At 38.9% G+C, this 22,419-nt stretch overlaps 1 protein-coding gene across 1 annotated transcript in view; it reads right to left on the minus strand.

Moving 5' to 3' along the window:
- The window catches only part of FNIP2 (folliculin interacting protein 2), a 95,101-nt gene extending 73,390 nt beyond the window's left edge, over window positions 1-21,711 (minus strand). The window contains 1 exon segment of the mRNA XM_053901168.1: window positions 21,155-21,711. Within this exon segment, the coding sequence (XP_053757143.1) occupies window positions 21,155-21,330 (176 nt within the window). The 5' untranslated portion in view covers window positions 21,331-21,711.
- Between the last annotated feature and the right edge of the window lie 708 nt (window positions 21,712-22,419).

Raw genomic sequence — 22,419 nt, forward strand, 5'->3', positions numbered from 1 at the left:
CAAAATCATGACCTGAGCCAAAGTCAGATGCGTAACAGACTGAGCCACCCAGGTGCCCTAGCCTCCAACTCTTGATTTCGGCTCAGGTCATGATCTCACAGTTCATAAGCTCAAGCTCCACGCTGGGCTCTGCATTGACAGCATGGAGCCTATTTGGGATTGTCTTCTTGTCTCTCTGCCCCTCCCGTGCTTACGTTCACACTTGATCTCTCTTTCTCAAAACAAATAAATAAACATTTAGGGGGAAAAAGTAGGGAGGAAGTCCTAATGACTCTTACCTAAAAATAAAGGAAAACTAGAAGTGGAGAAAAGGGGAAATTGTGTTTGAGATGGCAACAGAGTTCACCCTGTCAGCACAAATGTACATCATTCCCCACTCAGTACCACACTAATTATTTCAAGAAAAAAAAATTATGTAAATAATGGCAGTAACAAATTTGGAATTCTGCTTTGTTTTGTTTTGTTTTGGTCTGGGTTACTACTCTCAGAAAGAAAGCAAACAGGAAAGGTAATTTGGAAATTAATTGATGTTCCTATTTTATAGTGAAACTGTCTTTGCTGTAAAACTTGCCAAGTTTACTTGCAGAGTAACTACATAAAAACTCACCACTGAATTTCTGTTCTGTGGTCAACAGTATAGTAAGAAAAGTACTTAAAGACTCCAATTCTTATCAGAAACTTTTATACATAAAGCTAGCCTAAAGATATAATTTAAAAATGATTCCAATTAAATGTATCCCATTGCTATTTTACCAAAAAAAATTTATACTGGATATTGGCTACAACTTTGTCTTTAACAAAGTAGGTGATATGTAAATCCTTTACTCCTTTTGTAGAAGAAATGTGGGGAAAGAATAAATCCCTATAATCAGCAGCATGACGTACAAAGAGCACTGTTAGTAACAAGAGCCCTAAAGCACACTCCTGCATTCGTTCCTTCCACGCCATTTTATTTTTTTATTTTTATTATTTTTAAAAACTCTTTTTTGAAGTTCATTTATTTTGAGAGAGAGCATGTGAGCAAGAGTTGGGGAGGGGCAGAGAGCAAGGGAGAGAGAGAATCTCAAGCGCAGAGCCTGATGCTAGACTCGATCCCACAAACAAGATCATGACCAGAGCAGAAATCAAGAGCTAGACGCTTAACCAACTGAGCCATCTAGGTGCCCCTCCTTCCATGCAATTATAGGACCTGGCTTGACCCAGGTACCATGAAAGATATACCAGGAATAGAAATTAACTAGATCCAGTTTCCACCTCAAAATTCTTACAATTTGCTATGGGAAGGCCAACATACAAACACTTAAGTAAACTACACTGTCACAGATACTGAGATTAATGTCCATATGTCTTGTAGAACTTACAGGACAAAGAGGTTGAATCCACATTGTAGGGGAAAGAGATGGGTGCAAGTCACAGAGGATGTGATGCTTGGGACATGGATTAGTATTAACCAGGGTAAACAGAGCTTCTAATTCTAGCTCTGCAACTTTCAAGTCAGGTGACTTTAGGAAAGCACTTATCCAGGGCTTAGCTTTCCCAAAGTGTATCTATGTGCCTTATCTACCTCTCCCAAGGTTGTTGGGAAAAACAAAGACTAAGTATGAAGGTACTCTTAAAACTGTAAAGCATAAATCAAAGATAAGTTCAGATACACAATCTTTTCACTGAGATCTTTGTGGCCAGGTATTTAAGAATTCAGAATTTTTTATACTTTAGAAAGAAGGTATTATGTAATACCTCCTCCAGGGTTCAAGGTATAACCAAATCCCCAAATCAAACAAATGTAACACCAGGCCAAGTTATGAATATTTATGCTGAGCGCATCAGACAGAAACTATACATAGCTTCACAATAGTTCAGGTTAATTCTAAAAATCTTTTCAGAGATTTTAGGATTTTAGAATTGTAGGATAAGAGATTGTTGACCAATGCAATACTTACTATGTCTTAAGGAAGGTCAAAAGACTGGAATAAGTAACATTCAGTCCAACCAACATTATTCCAAATATAACTGATCCATAACAAAGATGACCATCAAGTTTATGTGTAAGTAGGTTGTTAACTCAGAACTTGTTTCTCCCTCCCCCTGAAATAAGGCTATAAATGGTTGTAAGGGTCACAAGCTAAAACCACGTAAATCTTCATATAATGAGTTCACACAGCAATAACAAAACATTATGAGTCACACTATAGCCTGAGGTTTGGATGCTATGAACAGGGAACTATGAAGTACAGAGGAGGAAAAGACAGAATTCCTTCCTTTTTTCCTGAGTTCAGGGTCATGTCAGGTAAGACTCTGAAATAGGTAAAGTTTATGTGTGGCCCTCAAGTCACCATGCCCCACACCCCCACTGCCCTGGGGCCACCATGGGCATCCACAAAACTGCAAGGCACTGCACTGGGCATCAGAATGCCTGAGTTCTAGGCAAGATCGACAGTCCAATCCTGGTCACACTGCTTCATCTCTTACTCCAGTGTTTCTTCCCCTATAAAAATGACGGGTTGGGGCTAAAATCACCTCTCAAGGTCTCATTCTTCCAACTCTAACACACTAAAATTCCAAATCATCTATAAAGTGTGTGCACAGTATAATTTGGAATAGATGACCCCAGCCAAGTACTAAGAGGAAAGCAATCTTAATTAATCCACATTACTGCACAGCATCCTTTAACCCTTCTAGATATACTCTATACTTTGACAAACATGTTTCTTAATATAAATGCATCTTTAACTGATAGAATTTTCAAAAGATGCTAACAAAATCTGCAGAGGAAAAGCACAAGTTCTTTTGAGGCAAGAGGGTCACTGAGTAGACTATGCCAACCAGAATTCCACCCCTGGCTAGCTTTGCCAGATTTTATTGTTGCTATTAATAGGTTTTTCTCTTTCTGCCCTTTAAAAACTCACAGAATCTCTAAATATGGACCATATTTTCCAAAATAATTTCTTGAATTCATAAAAGAGCACTACTCATTCTTTTCTGGTATCTATAAACTGGAAGCTACCTATATTTAAAAAAAAAAAGGTAGGGGGTGCTTGGCTGGCTCAGTCAGAAGAGCATGTGACTCAATCTCAGAGTCACGAGTTCAAGACCCATGCTGGGTGTATAGATAAAAAAAAAAAAAAAAAAAAAAAGCTTTGGGACACCTGGGTGGCTCAGTCGGTTGGGCATCCGACTTCGGCTCAGGCCATGTTCTCACAGTCCGTGGTTCGAGCCCCGTGTCGGGCTCTGTGCTGACAGCTCAGAGCCTGGAGCTTGCTTCTGATTCTGTGTCTCCCTCTCTCTGGCCCTCCCCTGCTCATGCTCTGTCTCACTCTCAAAAATAAATAAACATTAAAAAAACTTAAAAAAAAAAGCTTTGCTGTACACTGTACATCTCCATGCATGCTTTAATTTTAATATTCACTGAGCTAATTCTTTCACACTCTTGTCAGCATAATGCAGTCAACATTCGTTACTATATTTTAGGATTACTGAAATGCATAATGGCCCTGCTGAAAGCTAACTTGCATCAACATGATTTCATATCTTCTTTGAAGTAAGGTTTCCCTACCTTCTCCACCCACCCACGGAACTTATATGCTAATCACAGATAAATATTCAAGACACTGGCTTATACATTAATTCTAGATCCATTTAAATTGTACACAGATAACATAATAATACTATTTTCCTAGAAGATTCCCAAGGTCTAAATCATTGTTATCTCCATAAGGTCTTTTGTTTGCAAAATGAGAAAGCCAAAATCAACAGAAACTGTACCTATCTTTGTTTGTAAAATATTAGCTCTAAAAGAGATGGGCACAGGCGAGCACGTGTGGAATGGTCAGAGGGCAGCAGTGCAGGGCCGGGCCATGGGGCAGAGGGCAGAGCCAAAATAAGAGGGTTGGGGGAGAGGGGGAAGAACAACATGGGTGCAAACACACATACTCTTTGACCCAGCAATTCCACTTGTAGGCATTAATCCTACAGATCAATTTGCAAAAGTTCAAAATGATTATGTACAAAAAGGTTTTCACTGTAGCACTGTTTGGAAGAGCAAAGGACTGGAAACAACCATCAACACAAGACTGTTAAACTATGGTCCATCCATACAATGGAGTACTATACAGATACAATAACAAATGAGGAAGATCCTTATGATTCTATAATAAGCTAGGATATCATCTTAATAGGAAGAAAGAAGTACAAAACATTGTGTGTAGAATGCTCTCATATGTATTTTTTTTTTTTAAAGGAAAAAATGTAGGAAAAACTCTGGATTTTACTATATGTACATAGAGTATCTCTAGAAAGACAAATAATGAGTTGTAAGACTGGTTGTGTCTAAAACTATTTAATACACATCTGTTAAAACAGCATAGAATGTAGACCCTGGAGCCAGGTGGCCTGGGCTCAAATCCTCACTCTACCTCTTTCTAGTTCGTGACTTTGGGAAGTTACCTAACCTCGTTGTTCCTCAGTATCTCATCTGCAAAATGCCTACCTCATAAGTGTTTGAGGATTAACAAAGAGCCAGGCACACAGTAAGTGTGCTGTAAGTACTCACTGAGACTTTGTACCTTTTGAATATTTAACCATATGACTATACTACTTCTTGAAAAATTAACAATAAAATAAATCATGAAACTGAGGAATACAATAGAAACATTCTATTTTTTTTGAACCCATCAAAGATTGTATTATTGCCTTAAGACAAACAACCTTAATTACTGTTTGCTTTAAAAAGCTTCTTGGTAGCTGAAGCATGAGGCAGTGGGTGAACTCCCACAGGGAAACCACCTTAATGAATTCAAGGCATTTAGATTCAGTTTCAAATATGTAGTTTGGCTTCATACAATGACATTTATTGAGCTTGTCAGTATTCATATACCACATTGTCCTGCCCTTCTTCATCCCCTGCTTCCCCAAGGACAGGACAAGTTTCTCTCTAAAAAGTAACCCCTCTTCTCATTTATTAAACCTATTTATATATAGCCTCTGGGTTTGTTATTACTGCTCTAGTACTGTATCAAATTGATTTCTATCATATTAAATAGCTGACCTTTTTTTACTGCACAATCTCACAGAGCCTAAAGACACAACTTCCAGAAAGTCTGACTTCTGGATATAGGCTCTGGTGATGAGAGCCACACAGCACATGCACAAATAATTACCTAACATTTTAGAGTCTCCCAAACACTTTACAGAATTCACCTGAAGTAATCTTCACAAAAGTCCCGTGAGAGCGTGTATTACATGTTTTACATAGAAATTAGGAGACTTTTTTTTTCAATTTTTTTAACATTTATTTATTTTTGAGACAGAGAGAGACAGAGTATGAACAGGGGAGGGGCAGAGAGAGAGGGAGACACAGAATCTGAAACAGGCTCCAGGCTCTGAGCTGTCAGCACAGAGCCCGACGTGGGGCTCGAACCCACGGACTGTGAGATCATGACCTGAGCCGAAGTTGGACACTCAACCGACCGAGCCACCTAGGTGCCCCAGAAATTAGGAGACTTTTAAAAAGTTATAACCAGGAGCGCCTGGGTGGCTCAGTTGGTTGGGTGTTGGCCTCTTGGTTTCAGCTCAGGTCATGATCTCACGGTTCATGAGTTCGAGCCCTGCATCGGGCTCCACCCTGACAGCGCAAAGCCTGCTTGGGATTCTCTTTCTCTCTCTCTGCCTCTTCCCGGCGCTAACTTGCGTGTTCTCTCTCTCTCTCTCTCTCTCTCTCTCTCTCTCTTTCTCCCATGCTTAGATTCTCTCTCTCTCAAAATTAAAAAAAAAAAAAAAAAGTTGTAACCAGTAAGTGGCAAAGACAGGACGCAAACCAATGTTTCCTGATTTCACATTCTGTGCTGTTCCAACTCTGCTATGTTATCACCTTAATATTAGTAGCAAACAAGTCAGGGTAACATCCTTTACATTCCAGGACATCCCTCTGCATTTCTTTCTGAAGTATAAAAACCTGTTACATTTGAAAAATAAGAATATTTGTGATATAATGTTAAGACTGAAAAGCAGAACACAGAATTATGTATACAGTATGAATTACCTCAACTATGTACAAAAACAAAAACTGCTATCAAAGAAAGTTCACCAAAAATTAGTAGCTCATATCACAGACAAAAGATTAATCCCCTACTATAAAAAGGACCATAAACCAATGAAGAAAAGGGCTCACAAACCAATGGAAAACTGGGCAATGTATACAGATAGTTCATAGAAAAAATATTAAGATGATTTTTAAATATATGAAAAGATGTTAAATCTTACTCCTAGAGAAAAGCAAATTAAATTCATACACCTATCAGATTGGCAAAATTCCAAAAGTTAGACACCCTATGCGATTAATACGAGCAGAGGCACAAAAAAGTAGAACTACATGGTGGGGGCAGGAGAGTAAACTGTCATAGATATCAGAATTACAAGTATTTTTAACCCTGGACCCACCAATTCTATTTCTGGAACTAAACAGATATAAACATGTATGTGTGTGTGTACATATATATGTACATACATACATATATATCTATGTATGTATACATATGTGTATCTATGTACGTACACACATACATATATATGTATGTACATAGATACATATATCTTTGCAGCATGTTTGCTAAGAGCAGAAGACTGGAAACAACTGGAGAAGACATTGGTAGGGGCAAATAATATCATTTATGTCAAATTCACGCAACAAAATACCAAGCAGCTACTGTAAAGAGTGTGCAAGTATGACAGTAATGCCTGTAAGATCTCCAAATTATACTGAAAGTTCAAACAGCAAAAAGAACATGCTACCTTTTGTGTAAGAAGGAAGAATACAGATTTGTTTTTGCTGATTTCTGCATAAAAGAAACACTTAAAAAAATTTAGTTTATAAAAATTGGATTTTATTTTAAAAAGTTTTTAAATTTGTAATGTTTATTTTTGAGAGAAAGAGAGATACAGCATGAGCGGGTGAGGGGCAGAGAGACAGGGAGACACAGAATCCCAAGCAGGCTCCAGGCTCTGAGCTATCAGCACAGAGCCTGACGTGGGGATCGAACTTACGAACCTCGAGATCATGACCTGAGCCAAATTCAGACACTTAACCGCCTGAGCCACCCAGGTGCCCCTAAAAAAAATTTTTTTTAATGTTTATTTTTGAGAAAGAGCAGAGACAGAGTGTGAGCGGGGAAGGGATAGATACAGAATCCGAATCAGGCTGCAGGCTCCGAGTTGTCAGCACAGAGCCCAATGTGGGGCTCAAACTCATGGACCGCAAGATCATGACCCAAGCCAAAGTTGGAAACTTAACCGACTGAGCCACCCAGGTGCCCCTAAACTGAATTTTAAAAAGTAGGAAAAGGAAGAATAGTTCTGACCTTTGAAGGCAAAATTCACAAGAATACTCTGGTCTCCCAGGTAAAAAGCCTGATTAGTCTATCAGAAGTAGTTTTTTCTTCAATTGGTTCTAAGAGATTTCCAGATTTTATAGTCTACTCCTGGTTATAGAGGCATGGGGATGAAGCAGACAAAACAAGGCCAGGAGCTTGGCCAGCACCTTCTAAGACTGGTTTTTAAATTATATGGCCCAGATAGTTGACAAATTTGCCTGAAAATGCGCTCTCTGGTTGGGCAGGGAAGACAAGCCTTCCAAAAGACAATACTGGATTGCTGTCCTAGAGAGAGAGAGAGACCAGCAGTCTGGGAGTCAGTAGTCGAAATAAGATGCTGTTGGAGGCCAGAACACTTATTAAGGCCACAGAAAGGCAGGTGAGTGGCCATGAGTCTTCACAGGGAAAGGCTGAAGCAGTGGTTAGGAAGTGCTCCTGCTGCCATGCCTGTCACATGAAGGTGAGGATGATGGGGAAGCTCCAAGCAATGGCAGCCAAGTGAGCTGGAGAAAGGGCTCCCTGCTCCTTTCTCACCCACCTGCACCAGGTGGACACCTGTGACCTCTGCCTATTGTTCCTGGCATCCAGGATTTCTTCATCTAAAAAAAAGTCCATAAAAACATGTCCGGGGTTTGGGGTTGTGCCTGGGTGGCTCAGTCAGTTAAGTGTCCATCTCTTGATTTCAGTTCAGGTCATGATCTCACCATTCGTGAGATCAAGCCCCACATTGGGCTCTGTGCTGATCGTGTGGAGACTGCTTAGGATTCTCTCTCTCCCCCTCTCTCTGCCCCTCTTCTGTACTTTTTCTCTCTGGTGCTCAAGTGCGCACACGTGTGCTCTCTCAAAATAAATAAACATTAAAAAAAAAAAAAAACATGTACAGGAATGTTTATACAGCATTCTTCATGATAGCCAAAATGTGGAAAGCAACCACATGTCCATCATCGGATAAACACAATGTGGCACATCCATACAATGGAGTATTGTTTGGCAATAAAAAGGGATGAAATACTAATACATGCTAGAACAGGAGTGAACCTTGAAAGCATGGTAAGTGAAAGAAATCAACTACAGAGAATCATATGTTATATGATTTCACTTATACAAAATGTCTAGCATAGGCAAATTTACAGAGACAGCAAATTAGCAGCTGACTAGAGCTGGAGGTAGGGAGATTGGGGAATTGTGGAATAACAGTTAAATTTTGTGTGGGGTTTCTTCTGGGGGTAATGGACTGTTCTGAAGTTGATTTTGGTGATGATGCACAATTCAGTGAATGCACTAAAATCCACTGAAGTATAAATACACGTTAGATGGGAGGATTGTGTGGTATGTGAATCATCTCAATAAAGCTGTTTTAAAAGAAACAAGATACATTTTGTGTACAGGCCCCCCACCGCCACCCCACCCAAGGATGATGAGCAGTGGGAAGACTCATGCACTGTGTTGGGAAAGAAGCTGAGGCAACTGCTTTGAAGAATATCTAGTAAAGCCAAAGATTCACATACCGTAAAACCTAACAATTCCACTCTTGGGGGCATATACCCTATGGAAATCCATACAGATGTGCAGAAAAAGACAAGGGCAATACTATTCACTGCAACATTGTTTATAACAGTAAAATAGTTTGTAAAAACAAAATTAAAATGTTCATCAATAGACTAATGGATACATAAATTGTGAATGCTATACTGGAATTTAGAATTACCGAACTAGAGGTACGTGAATATGAATAAATTTCAAAAAACATGCAATTCTTCAAAATAATATGTACAGTATGCTACTCATTCTATAATGTTAAATACGTGTGACCCAGTATTATTTATGGATACATTATAACCAGTAAACTAAAAATATAGCAGAGGCAAATATTCAGAATGTGGTTACCTCTGGAAGGAGGAAGAAGGTAGAAGACTAGGCCCAGTAAGGACTATGTAGGAAGCAACATCTGTTCCCCTCGTGTTTTAGATCTTTTGTTTTTAATTATATATGTGAAGCAAGAGTGGTAAAATGTTAAGATTTAACAAAACTTGGTTGTGGGTACACATATGGTTATTATACCATGTTCTGTATTTTCCTTATGGTTGAAATATTTCATAATAAAATGAAAATCCTTTTCCCTTTCAGGGAAATCCTCAATCCCTTCAAGGTTCCTCAAAAAATTAAAAAGAGAACTATCCTATGATCAAAGAATTGCACTACTGAGGATTTACACCAAAATTACAAAAATACAAATTCAAAGGGATACATGCATCCCTATGTTTATTACAGCATTATTTACAATAGCCAAACTATGGAAGTAGCCCAAGATAGATGAATGGATTAAGAAGGTATGATATTATATATATAATATTATACACACACACATATATATATATATACACACACACACCCCACCCAAGGATGTATGGGTATATATACATATATGTATGTGTGTATACATACATATATATATGTGTGTACATATATATATGATATATATATATATACCTATATACACACACTATATATACACATATATACACACACACACATATACATGCAATGGAATATTATTTGGCCATAAAAAAGAATGACATCTTGCCATTTGCAACAACATGGATAGAGCTAGAAAGTATAATGCTGAGCAAAATAAGTCAGAGAAAGACAAATACCACATGATCTCACATATATGTGGAATTTAAGAAACACAAATAAGCAAAGGAAAAAAGGAGAAAGACAAACGAAGAACAGACTTCTAACTATAGACAACAAACTGATGGTTACCAGAGGGGAGGTGGGTGGCGGGATGGATTGAATAGGCATTAAATAGCATACTTATCATGATGAAAAATAAAAAGAGAGAGGACATTGGCATAGACCAGGTTGTAATAGTGGAGGTGGCAAGAAGTAGTCAGACTTGGGGTAGTATTTGAGGGTAGAGCCAGCTGGAATTGCTATGGATTGGATACAGTGTGTAGAAGGAAAAAAAAAAAAAAAAAAAAAGAGGAGTCATAACTACGACCATCAAGAGAGAGAAAGCTGCAGGTGGGACAAGTTGTTGGATATACAAACCTGGAGGGCAGGGGAAAAGTCTGGGCTAGAGTTATAAATGTGGGAGCTGTTGGCAAACAGATGGTACTTCAAGCCAAAGGCTGAATGAGATCACTAAGGAAAGTGAGTGTGAGTAGAGAAGAGGTCCAGGACTAAGCCTTCAAGCACACCAACATTAATGGGTGGGGAGAAAAGGAGGACTCAGCAAAGAAGATCAAGCTGGAGGAATCAAGAAAGGGGAGAATGCTGGAGTTAAAAAGAAAGAAAAAAAAAAGAAGCAGAAGAAAATGCTAAATGGGTTTTTTAATGGAAAAAAAAAGGATTTATAAAAAACTAATAAAATTGATTACCTAAAGGGCATGGGGAAGAATAATGAGGTGGGAAAAATATATTTCAAATATATATTTTTATTGTTGAACCAAGTGAATGAATTATCTCTGAAGGCATATAGAGAAAATGCTTTTAAAATGTTAAGGAAAAAACCCTCACATTCATATGCTTTAAGAGGTGATTTAACCTATAAAAGGTGTTAGAGTTGGGGGGGGGGGGGGTGTTCCTTACCTTTGATTCAGGTTTCCAAGTAGAGGCACAGTCCTGATTAGTGTTAACATTCCTATCTGTCTTCACCCCTACATGCTCCTTCCCAGGGGAAGAAGAATGATTTCTGATTGATAAACTGTCCTTTATGCTTTGCTATCTGTTTGCAGAGCACACACAAACTAATCTAACCTTCAACTACTCAACATCAAGTTTTATAGGGGTGAACCCCTATTAGGTAAGGCCTATGTGTGTCTTCAGCTGCTTATGACAAGGTGGGTGAACAGGTCTAATTCTAAGGTTATTAGGTAACTCCTTGTTGTTACATATAGTAACCATTTCCAAATGTAGATATTTTGGTTTCTATCTATCTGACCAATTTCTATCTCCCAATTTTCAAATTCCATTGGGGAAGGAAAATTTCCTACAAGGAAAATTATCTGCCAAGAAGACTGTCAGAAATGTGAATAAGAATAGGTTTCTTTCTAAACCAGAAACCCAAACATCCACCAGCATAACATACCTTAAGTTTTGAAGCCATCCATTTAAGAACATACTACAGAGTCATGAAAACTTGCTCCTGAAAACATTTTAATAACATGGGAAAAATATTATACTGAGTAAAAAAGCAGATTCTGTAACTTGATATCTGAATATGATTCAGTTAATACAGCTTATATTTATGTACCAATAAAAGACTATAAGAAAATAAAAGTATTAACAGTAGTAAAATTTGTGTGATAGCATTATGAGTAATTTGAATTTTCATTTTTATATTTGTTTGCATCTTCCAAATGTTCCATAATAAAATTGTATCATTTTGGTAATCAGAAAAAATATTTAAGAACGATCTTAAAATAAGTTTAGTAACTACAAAGAGAAAAAGATGGAGGAATTTAAAAAGAAAAAAGGACAGGGTGCCTGGGTGGCTCAATCAGTTAAGTGCCCAACTCTTGGTTTCAGCTCAGGTCATATCTCATGGTTTATGCATGTGGCTCTGTGTGATGGTGGGATGCCTGCCTGGGATTCTCTCTCTCCCTCTCTCTCTACTCCTCCCCTGCTCATGCTGTCTCTGTCTCTCTCAAAAATAAACTTTAACAAAGAAAAAGAAAAAAGGCAAGTAGCTAGCTTGACATAAATGTGGTCCTGCTCTGAAAAATACAACTGTTAAAATATTTTAAAAATACTTCATATACCAGCTATTAACAAGAGGAATTTAAAATTAAAAACACCATACCATTAATATTAGCTCACTATCCCACAAAAGAAATACTTAGGTATAAGTTTAACAAAATATGTATAAGATCTATATGAGGAAAACTATAAAACTCTGATAAAGGGAATCAAAGAACCAAATAAATGGAGAGATATTACATGTTCATGGGTAGGAAGACTCAAGATGTCAGTTCTTCCCAATTTGATCTACAGATTCAATACAATCCCAATCAAATTTCCAGCAAATTATTTTATGGATATAAACAAATTCATTCTAGAGCTTATTTGTGGAGGCAAAGGACCCAGAAGAGCCAACATAACACTGAAGGACAAGAGCAAAGTTGGAAGACTAAAAATACCCAACGTGAAGACTTACTACAAAATTACAGTAACCAATACAGGAGGGTACTGATAATAGAACAGACAAACAGATCAACAGAAAAGAACAGAGAACCCAAAAACAGATTCACACAAATATAGTCAACTGATCTTTGACAAAAAAATCATAGGCAACACAATGGAGAAATGACAGCCTTTCAGCAAATGGTGCTGGAACAAATGGACATCCACACGCAGAACAATGAGTCTTGACACAGATCTTAAATCCTTCACAAAAACTCAAAATGAATCACAGACCCAAATGTAAAATGCAAAACTCTAACATTCCTAGAAGATAACATAGGAGAAAAATCTAGATGACCTTGGACATGGTGATGACAACCAAAGCACATGTAATGAAAGAAACAATTGATAACCTGGACTTTATTTTTTTTTTTTAATTTTTATTTACTTACTTTGAGAAAGAAGGCTCACACATGAGCAAGAGTAGGGGAGGGAGGAGGGGGCAGGGCAAGAGAGAGAATCCCAAGCAGGCTCCATGCTCAGCATGGAGCCGGATGCAGGGCTTAATTTTACAAGCATGAGAGCCTGATGCCAAATACCACAGATACCTGAGCCAAAATCAAGAGCTGGAAGCTTAACCAACTGAGCCACCCAGGTGCCCAATAACCTATACTTTATTAAAATTAAAAACGTCTCCCCTGCCTGAAAAACTACTAACAAAAAAAATTAAATTAAAAACTTCTCAACTATGAGAGACAGTAACAAGAAAATGAGAAGACAAGCCACAGACTGGGAGAAAATATTTGCAAAAAAACATATTTGATAGAGGTCTGTCATCCAAAATATACAAAGAACTCCTAAAACCCAACAATAAGAAAATGAACAGCCCAATTAAAAATTGGGCAAAGACCTGAATAGACACCCCCCAAAATAGGATATAGAGATGGTAGATAAACATATCAATGATGCTCTACGTCATACGTCATTAGAGAAACACAAATTAAGACAACAGTGAGATACCACTACACTGCTATTAGAATGGCCAGAACGCTGGCAAAACCAAATACTGACAAGGATGTGGATTAACATGAACTGTCATTCTCTGTTGGTGGGAATGCAAAATGGTATAACCACTTTGGAAGTTTGGCTGTTTCTTAAAAAAAAAAAACAAAAAAACAAACTCGTACCTTATGATCCAGCAATCATACTCCTTGATATTCACCCAAAGGAGTAAAACTTATGTCTATACAAAAACGCACACAGAGATGTTTACAGTAGCTTTATTCCTAATTGCCAAAACTTGGAAACAACCGAGATGTCCTTCAGTAGGTGAATGGATAGATAAACTGTGCTACATCCAGACAACAGATAACTACTCAGTGGTAAAGGGAAATGAGCTATCAAGCCAAGAAAATACATGGAGGAAGCTTTAATGCATATTACTAAGTGAAAGAAGACAATCTAAAAAGACTACATATGGGGCGCCTGGGTAGCTCAGTCAGTTAAGCAACCGAATCTTAATTTCGGCTCAGGTCATGACCTCACAGTCCATGAGATCAAGCCCCATGTCAGGCTCCACGCTAACATGGAGCCTGCTTGGGATTCTCTTTCCCTCTTTCTCTCTGTCCTCCCCTACTCGCCTGCTCTCGCTCTCTCTCTCTCTCTCCCCTTCTCTCAAAATAAATAAATTTTTTAAAAACTTAAAAGTAAAAAATAAAAATAAATAAAAATAAAATAAAATAAAAAGGCTACCTACTGCATGATTCCAACCAAATGATATTCTAGAAAAGCAACACTATAGAGAGAGTAAAAAGATAAGTGGTTGCCAGGGGTTAGGGAAAGATGAATAGGCAGATCACAGAGGACTTTTAGGGCAGTGAAACTGATCTGTATGATACTATAATGATGGGTATATTTCATTATACATTTGTCAAAACCCATAGGATGCACACCACCACAAGTGAACCTTAATAAACCATAGTAAACTATGGTCTGGAATGATAATGATGTGTCAGTGCAGGTTCATCAACTGCAACAAACATACTACTCTGATACAAGATATTGATAGTAGGGGAGACTGTGCACGTGAGGGGGGGCAGAAAGAACAGAGGAACTCTCTGTACCTTCTGCCAATTTTGATGTGAACCTAAAGTTGCTCTAAAAAATAAAGTCTATTTAAAAGGAAAAAAAAAACTTCTTAAATTGTCAAGGGAACTTTTAAAATACAGGAACTTTCAGTAATGAGCACTAGTTTTACAGTTTTGTGATAGGATTATTCTCTGAAGAGCATTTTGGTGTGTTATAGTCAGCTAGAGAATTCCCTGTGAAGATAAAAACCAAGGACATATTATTTGAGCTTTGGATATGGCCATCAAAAGTCTCTGCCCCTGTTCGGCTGAGTTACAAGCTGTCTCCCCTCAGCCTGTCCACTCAGCTGGAAAGGAGAAGGTCAGTCCTACATTCTCTGCTCTATAGAATGAGCCCAATCCTTTCATGTGGTCTTGTTCTTCCTGACAGAGGAACAAGTTCTCATAATAGCTCACATTAAGGTATCACCGACTGCCATGAGAGAACAATGCTTAAACACAAAGAAATGAGGTTCTGATCATAGGAACTGCTGTTATCAAGCAAGGGCCGATGGGGGAGAGATTAGGCAGCAGACAACCCCCACCTGCCTCTCATATCACGATGTGCAGCTGCTGGCCCTATCTACCAGTCCACCTTGGGTCCGTTCACATTCCCTTGAAGGACAATTCACTTTCTGAATCCAAATGATTTTTGCCCCTTGGCAACATTTTTCTTTTTAGGGTGCACGGCACACATGGTCTTGCCTTAGGATCTCTGTCCTTACTAGTTCCTCTGTTGAGAATACACTTCCTCAAATATCCGTACGGCTTGCTCCCTCACATGGCAAAGATGACCACTGAGACCGTTTTGGCTCCACTGATTACCCAAGGTCTTCACATTTCTCTAACAGTTTTGTTACCCGTCAGTCACTGACAGATACTCAGAATGTTAGGACTGGAAGGGACCTCAGACACCACCCATTTGATGACTTGACACATCATTAGAATCACCCCAGAAACTCTTTCAATTGTTTTGTTTGTTTGTTTTTAGTCAATAAAGCCTCACAGGCTCCACTTCTAGAAATTTGCTCAAGTGGATCTGAAACGAACCTCATGAAGCTACATTTTTAAAAAAACAGTTCACGTATTTGATGATCACTGACCTAATCTACCACTTCTATTATTTTTTTGTAGAAGAGAAAATAGAAACACAGATCATGAGATCGGGATAGAGAAGATCCCCAGATCAAAGATGCTTCCACTGTATCTGGTACTATGGTCTAGGTTCTCACATGTTCTAGGTTCTCTCATGACATGAGTCAGATTTTTAACTTAATTTTATGTTTAAATGTTTAACAGACTGAACAGATGGGGGGGGGCGTGGGGGAAGGGGGAAGAGAGGATATGAGGCAGGCTCTGCACTGACAACAGCAAGACCTACATGGGGCTCGAACTCACGAACCGTGAGATCATGACCTGAGCCAAAGTCAGACACTTAACCGACTGAGCCAGGTGCCACTAGAATCAGAGTTTTTAAAAATCAGTAAGTGAAACAACTAGCTTAGTGTTACTAAACTGTTTGTTTTTTGCCTTTGGGCAGGGTGAGGCGTGCAAGTGAAAGGAAAGGGCAAATCAAGAAAAAAAAGAGGGGGCGCCTGGGTGGTCAACAGGTTAAGCTCCGACTTCAGTTCAGGTCATGATCTCACAGCTCCTGGGTTTGAGCCCTGCATTGGGCTCTGTGCTGACAGCTCAGAGCCTGGAGCCTGCTTCAGATTCTGGGTCTCTGTCTCTCTCTGCCCCTCCCTCGCTCACACTCTGTCTCTCAAAAATAAACATTGAAAAAAAACTTTGAAAAAAAAGATAGCATTTTAATTCACATCTGTTCTATAAAGACCTGAGAGTATTTTTTTTAAACCTTTCTAAACTAATAAGAGAAGGATTAAACCCTTCAAGATAAACCTCTAATGGATGGATATACACCTGATACCCAACAATCCATATAAATTTGGGATCCCACAGAAGGGGAAGAGAATTGCCAGGGATCTTGGTGTTTCTAGAGCCCAAAGGCTAGATTCTCTTTCTTTGGTGAATTTTGATGGGGAGTTTCATTATAATCTTAGATGGGTCACAGATTACTGTTCTCACCAATTCCCACCAGGGCTTGCTGCATCATTATTCAGCAGTTATTCAGCTTTTGTTACTATAACAATAAAAGGATAAGGCTAAGCCACAGCCTGACTCACAACAGGAGTCCTAACAGAAGAACCAGGAATCATGGACCCGTGCAGCCGAGTATTCCAGTTCACTGTACAGCTGAGCAGGAACTTGAGGGATAAAGGCTTCAGAAGCTGCCCAATGACTTGGGCTGCAGACCCCAGAGTTGGAGTATCCTTGTCCTCTGTCTGAAACACAGTCTTCTGGACATAACTAGTTATGGTAACTAACACTTATCAGAATAAGACCCAGACAAAAGTTTATGTCAGTCGTCAGTCTACATGAAGCAAGTTCACACTCCCTTCAAAACCCCTCTATACCAAGGCTGCTCTGATTCATTCTCAAGAGGAGGCGTGGCCTCAGAGGGTCAAGTTGAATGTTTTTAAACCTAAATTAGACGGGACTTTGCAGCAACATTAAGTTACCACTGCATGCTTTCATTCATTCACATATTCTCAAATTATATCTCTAAATCCCAACCATCAACCAGTGGAAATAAACTCTTAGCTAGTCAAAGAAAATTCTTCATGGCACATAAAATCAGTGAAAAGGGAAGGAATGCAGAAAGGGCAGAAGAACTTGTGACAGCAATACTCAACGCATCTGAAAGAGTCACACCCAGCAATTTCAACCTCTCGGTGAAGCTTGTCACAAAGCACAAGACCATCAGCTGACTAGGGTTTGTTTTTTTTTTTCCTCTACCCACTTCATTCAACCTGTTGGACAGCTACATTTTCTACATAGTATCAAAGCAGAAGAGTTTTCACAGCTAAGTGAAGAAGACAATGAAAAACACTCTCCCTAACCCTGCAACCTGCATTAGTCCTTTTTGCTAAAATCTTCAGAACAGAATTCTTTGGTCTGTTGCCTTAGCATATCTCTCTAAATCTGCGACTATTTTTATATTTCCTTGTCAGTAGTCCTAACTGCTATAAATAAAGACTGGTAGTAAAATCATGGTCAGCCTATCTCTGTGAAGCAGTTAACTAGGGGAAAGAAAATAAACCCTGGTTTCTATACTTCTTTTCTTGTTGAGTAACTACCACAAGCAACCTAAGCCTCTTTCTTTTTTGTAATGAATTCGTTCATCCAGATCGTAGACAAGTCTAATACATACACTCATTAATTCTTTGGCCCTATCTATCCTGGTGATTCTAAAGCAGTACAGAGAGTCTCTGCTGAATCCAAACTCCAAGATATGAAACTTAAAGCACAATTGATTCTGAAGTGCTCTGTTTCAGTTCCTCTTTGGTGTGGGTAGCGTATACTTTTTAAGAAAATGTTATGTCAAATTCTCTCCTGCTATCAGAGAAACAATGATTCACTGATAAGCTTGGCAAATACTCCCGGATTTCTCACAAAAACAGCCTTCTGGACTTATCTAATTTGCTACTAAAGTTTGCAAAATCAAGTTATTAGCAGCTTTGTTGTGGTTGATATTTTAAGAAAAAAGAAGGAAGTGATTATTGAAGACTGCACCCTATGTCCAGCCTCATAACAGTTACTAGACGTGAAGTTTTAGAGAGGATTTTTTTTTTTTACTGACAAACCACTTAAAATGTTTCATCAAACTCTGTAGGTTTTTGCTGATTCTGTGAAATAAATGAACCTCCAATATCTTTCGTTCTAGGGATTAAGGAGAATGGAAGCGAAGATACAGAGGATACACTTCCACCCTGAAAAGTCTGATTCCACGTGGACCATAATTAGAAAGAAAAGCAGGGGCACCTGGATGGCTCAGTCAGTAAAGCCTCCGACTTCGGCTCAGGTCATGATCTCGGCTCAGGTCATGATCTCGCAGTTCATCAGTTCCAGCCCCACGCTGGGCTCTGTGCTGACCGCTCAGAGCCTGGAGCCCGCTTCAGATTCTGTGTCTCCCTCTCTCTCTGCCCCTCCCCAGCGCTCACTCGCACACTCACTCTCTCTCTCTCTCAAAAATAAACAAACGTTAAAAAGAAAAAAAAAAAAATTAAAGAAAGAAAAACGTTTCCTTCTGCACTGAACTGTGGCAGTTTTACACTGTGGCCACTGTTAGGTATCTAACATGACTCCTCTACATGTGTGGACTCTTTCTCTTCACCTTTGAGTAACTGGAAAATCATGAGGAAAGATGGGGGGGGGGGGGGAACCTACTTATCAGTGCACTCAGCTAAGACCACCTAAAATTATTGATTTAAGATACCCAAGAGCAAAGAGGGAGTTGGAAGTCATACTTAACTGACTGCCACCTGACTTGGACAAACAGATAACTCGTGAGCACTCTCGAGCCAGATCCCTACAGTGCAAGCTCCTGTCAATAATTCACTCTACCCTTGAGACTGGCTCAAGAGAAATACAGGAAACCAAGCACAATGCTGCAAATAACGATCACGTTTTCAAGATGGTAGGAAGGGGGAGACAAAGTAGATGAGGTCTACCAAGACAACTGGTCTGACTAGAGATGAATTCCAATTAATTGACAAGTATACGTCATCACTGCGCAAAATTCTAAACAAGAGGAAAAAAAAGTCTCACCACCAAAGAAGTAACTCTAAAGGAAGTTAAAATAAGAAAAGGCAATAATGGATATGAAAAATTTTTGTTAACGTGTTGTTTAAATAAAAATGATTAAAATTCACTGAAGAATATTAAGTTCACTGAAACTGAGAAGCAGAAGCTCATACCAAAATGTTTTGAAGTTTTTAAAAAAACTTTATGTGGCCCTGCATATTATTTTCTTATCCCCCTCACCCCTAAAATGTATTTGGGGAATCTAGAATCATATGAATAAATATAGGGAATACAAAAGGTCCTGATGCTACATCTTAGAATTTCAGAGAAGGAAAGGATTTTTTAAAATAATCTAAACCAACTTCATAGCTTAGAGTTGAAAAGTGAGACACAGAAAAGCCAGGAGACTCCCACATGGTTAAAGGCTCTTCCTGGGCAGCAGAGGTGGGGATCAGGATCAGGATCCAGATCAACTGAGTGCCAATCCATTACTCTTTTGTATCACTCAGCTGTTCTATCTTGATAAGAAACAGATAAAAACAGGGGTGCCTGGGTGGCTCAGTCAGTGGAGCATCTGACTTGGGCTCAGGTCATGATCTCACGGTTCATGGGTTCAAGCCCCGCGTCGGCCTCTGTGCTGATCAGAGCCTAGAGCCTGCTTTGGATTCTGTGTCTCTTTCTCTCTCTCCCCCTCTCCTGCTTATGCTCTGTCTCATTCTGTCTCCCAAAAATAAATAAATTGTAAAAAAAAAAAAAAAAAAAAAAAAAAATTAACTAAAAAAAGGTACAAAAGTGAAATTCTTATCTGAACATTCAAATGTATTTTTCTAATGTACCACATCATTCATTATTGCTCCCTCTATAAATATCTCCCTTTAATTGAGTGGATAGCATGTGACCCAGCCCCTATAAAATGATTTCCACACTTCTCCCTAACTCTCCAATCTACTGGGTTTATACTGGAGTAGATTATATACCATTTTATTAAGTTTCTACTAAAGAAAGACAATGATTTTTATATGACAAAAAGTATATCCTGATTATTTTCAACCAACCAAGAACCATATTGATGGAAAAAGTTTATAAAACATAATTTTAAGAAAACTTCTTATAAGGAAAAAAATATGTAAGTGAATTTAGAAACTTACTTTTACACTAATCATGAGAATCAGAGCTTAACTTTTAACTTTGACTCTCTTTAGTAGTTATCTACATCAGATTCTCACTGCATTTTTCCTTTTGGTTGATATGCAATAAAACTCTTTATAAATATGTTTCAATTAAGAGCTATTACTAATTAAATCAATAAATTCTCCCAAAATGGATGACATAATGAACCTAAAAGAATACAGCAAGTATAATGTTACTCTAAGTAAGCTCCACTCTTAAAATTAGTTCCGGCATAACTCCAGTCCTTCTCATGAAAATAATTTGCCAGAAGAAGCTGGGCTCTTTCCCACCATCCTGCCTCCACCTACCATTCATACTAAGAGATAACTTCCAGTCCTGTGCCCCATCTACCAACTGTGGTGGACCCTCAGGACCGCAACTCGTTTTCCTGATGACCTCTGTGAATAGTATTGTTCAAACTTCAACACAGGACAAGGATGTAACCATTTCTTGCGAGCTGGCTCCAGGATAAGTAAGGAAAAGTTAAGAAAGCAGATGGGTAGTAGAATTGAAACAGTCAAAAAAATAATAAGAACCATGCCTGCACCTTTTTTGTACCGGAAAGGACTTGTTTCCGCACACCCATCAATGGCCCCACGTCCTACTAAAACAAAGTATTCTTAACAAACAAGTTTTGGATCAACAGAATTTCATCCCGCTTGGTACGCAGTGAATTAAATAAACATTTCTCTGAGATTTTAAAACAGAACTGAAGTTTCAAACCTGTTGCTGAGTTCCAAGCGATCAGTGCCCCTTCCTACCCTGGCACGTTTTCGAGTCTTTGTGCATAAAAGCGTCTTGTAAGTCCTCGCAGCACCAGAACCAGCACCACACACACATCTGGCTGAATCCTGCCGGGCCCCTGGCCGGTTTGCTGTCTTCGTAGTGCCGCCACACATGTCCTGAGTGTATGAACTTTCTTCCGGTTTATCCTGACTATCAACATGGACGTGGACACAAATGCTGAAGATCCTTTGCTGTTTGAGGGATACTCCACACTGACCAGCCGTCCTAAGTAATCCCTGTACTCCCTATACAGTAGGTGAGGCAAGCTACTTGGCAGCAGCCTACTAATTTCCTCTTTCAAAAGTTTAAAAAAAAGGAACATTCATTTGTTACGTAAATTAGCCTGCCAAAGTATTAGGAAGTCAGATGTATCCAATGCTATAAAATATGCTCTCAGCAGGACCATTAAAACAGGCAAGTCCAAATCCCACTTCCTACTTTCGTTCCTAAGCTTGTACTCTGGGTCAGCAAAAGACAAAACACTCAACAGGTTGAGCAGCTTGGGCTGACTCACTCCATCTGTGCTCCCCTGTTGGAGATTATGTAGTAGTCAATTAATTGGTCACAAGACCCATTCATATGGCTCTGGGCAAATGCAGTGACTTGCCTTCAGCTGCAAGGTTGTTCTGACATTGGCCACACCACCCTCTTAATGGCTCTCATGTGAGCAAGCGTCAGCTGACAGGTCTTACTCTGCAACCTTGCAAAACTCTACCCATAGCAAGTGAGGGAGATGGTTACGCACAACAAAGGTAGGGCTTGATGTACAGGAGGTGATGTGGGGGAGGGAGAGTAGGGACACATCCTTTCTTTAATACCAAATATACAGATGTGTGTGTATATGAAAAATTACAGAAACACACACATATGTAAGAAAAGTAATAAGTGAGAAGCCATAAATCCTCACAACTCTTGCACTGAATTCCTAATTCCTGGGTATATTCAAGCCAAGAAAGCCCTGAAATACCAGAACACAAGGACAAAAGTAGTTCAGTTTTGACTTCTGACACTAACATACTTCATTTGTAAAATGAAATAATGCTATGGAATTAATATAATTTTTCCATACTACTGTGAGTTCATGGAAAAAATAATTTTTCTTTTAGAAGAAATAAAAAGCACTGGTCCCCAAAACACAGGTCAGATCTTGAAAACTATAAGGGATTGTCTCAACTCCTTTTCCTCTTTCTTATCCTCGAAAT

Source organism: Panthera pardus, unplaced genomic scaffold, assembly GCF_024362965.1.
Source record: "Panthera pardus isolate Hobbes unplaced genomic scaffold, ASM2436296v1 HiC_scaffold_13, whole genome shotgun sequence".
NCBI lineage: Eukaryota > Metazoa > Chordata > Mammalia > Carnivora > Felidae > Panthera > Panthera pardus.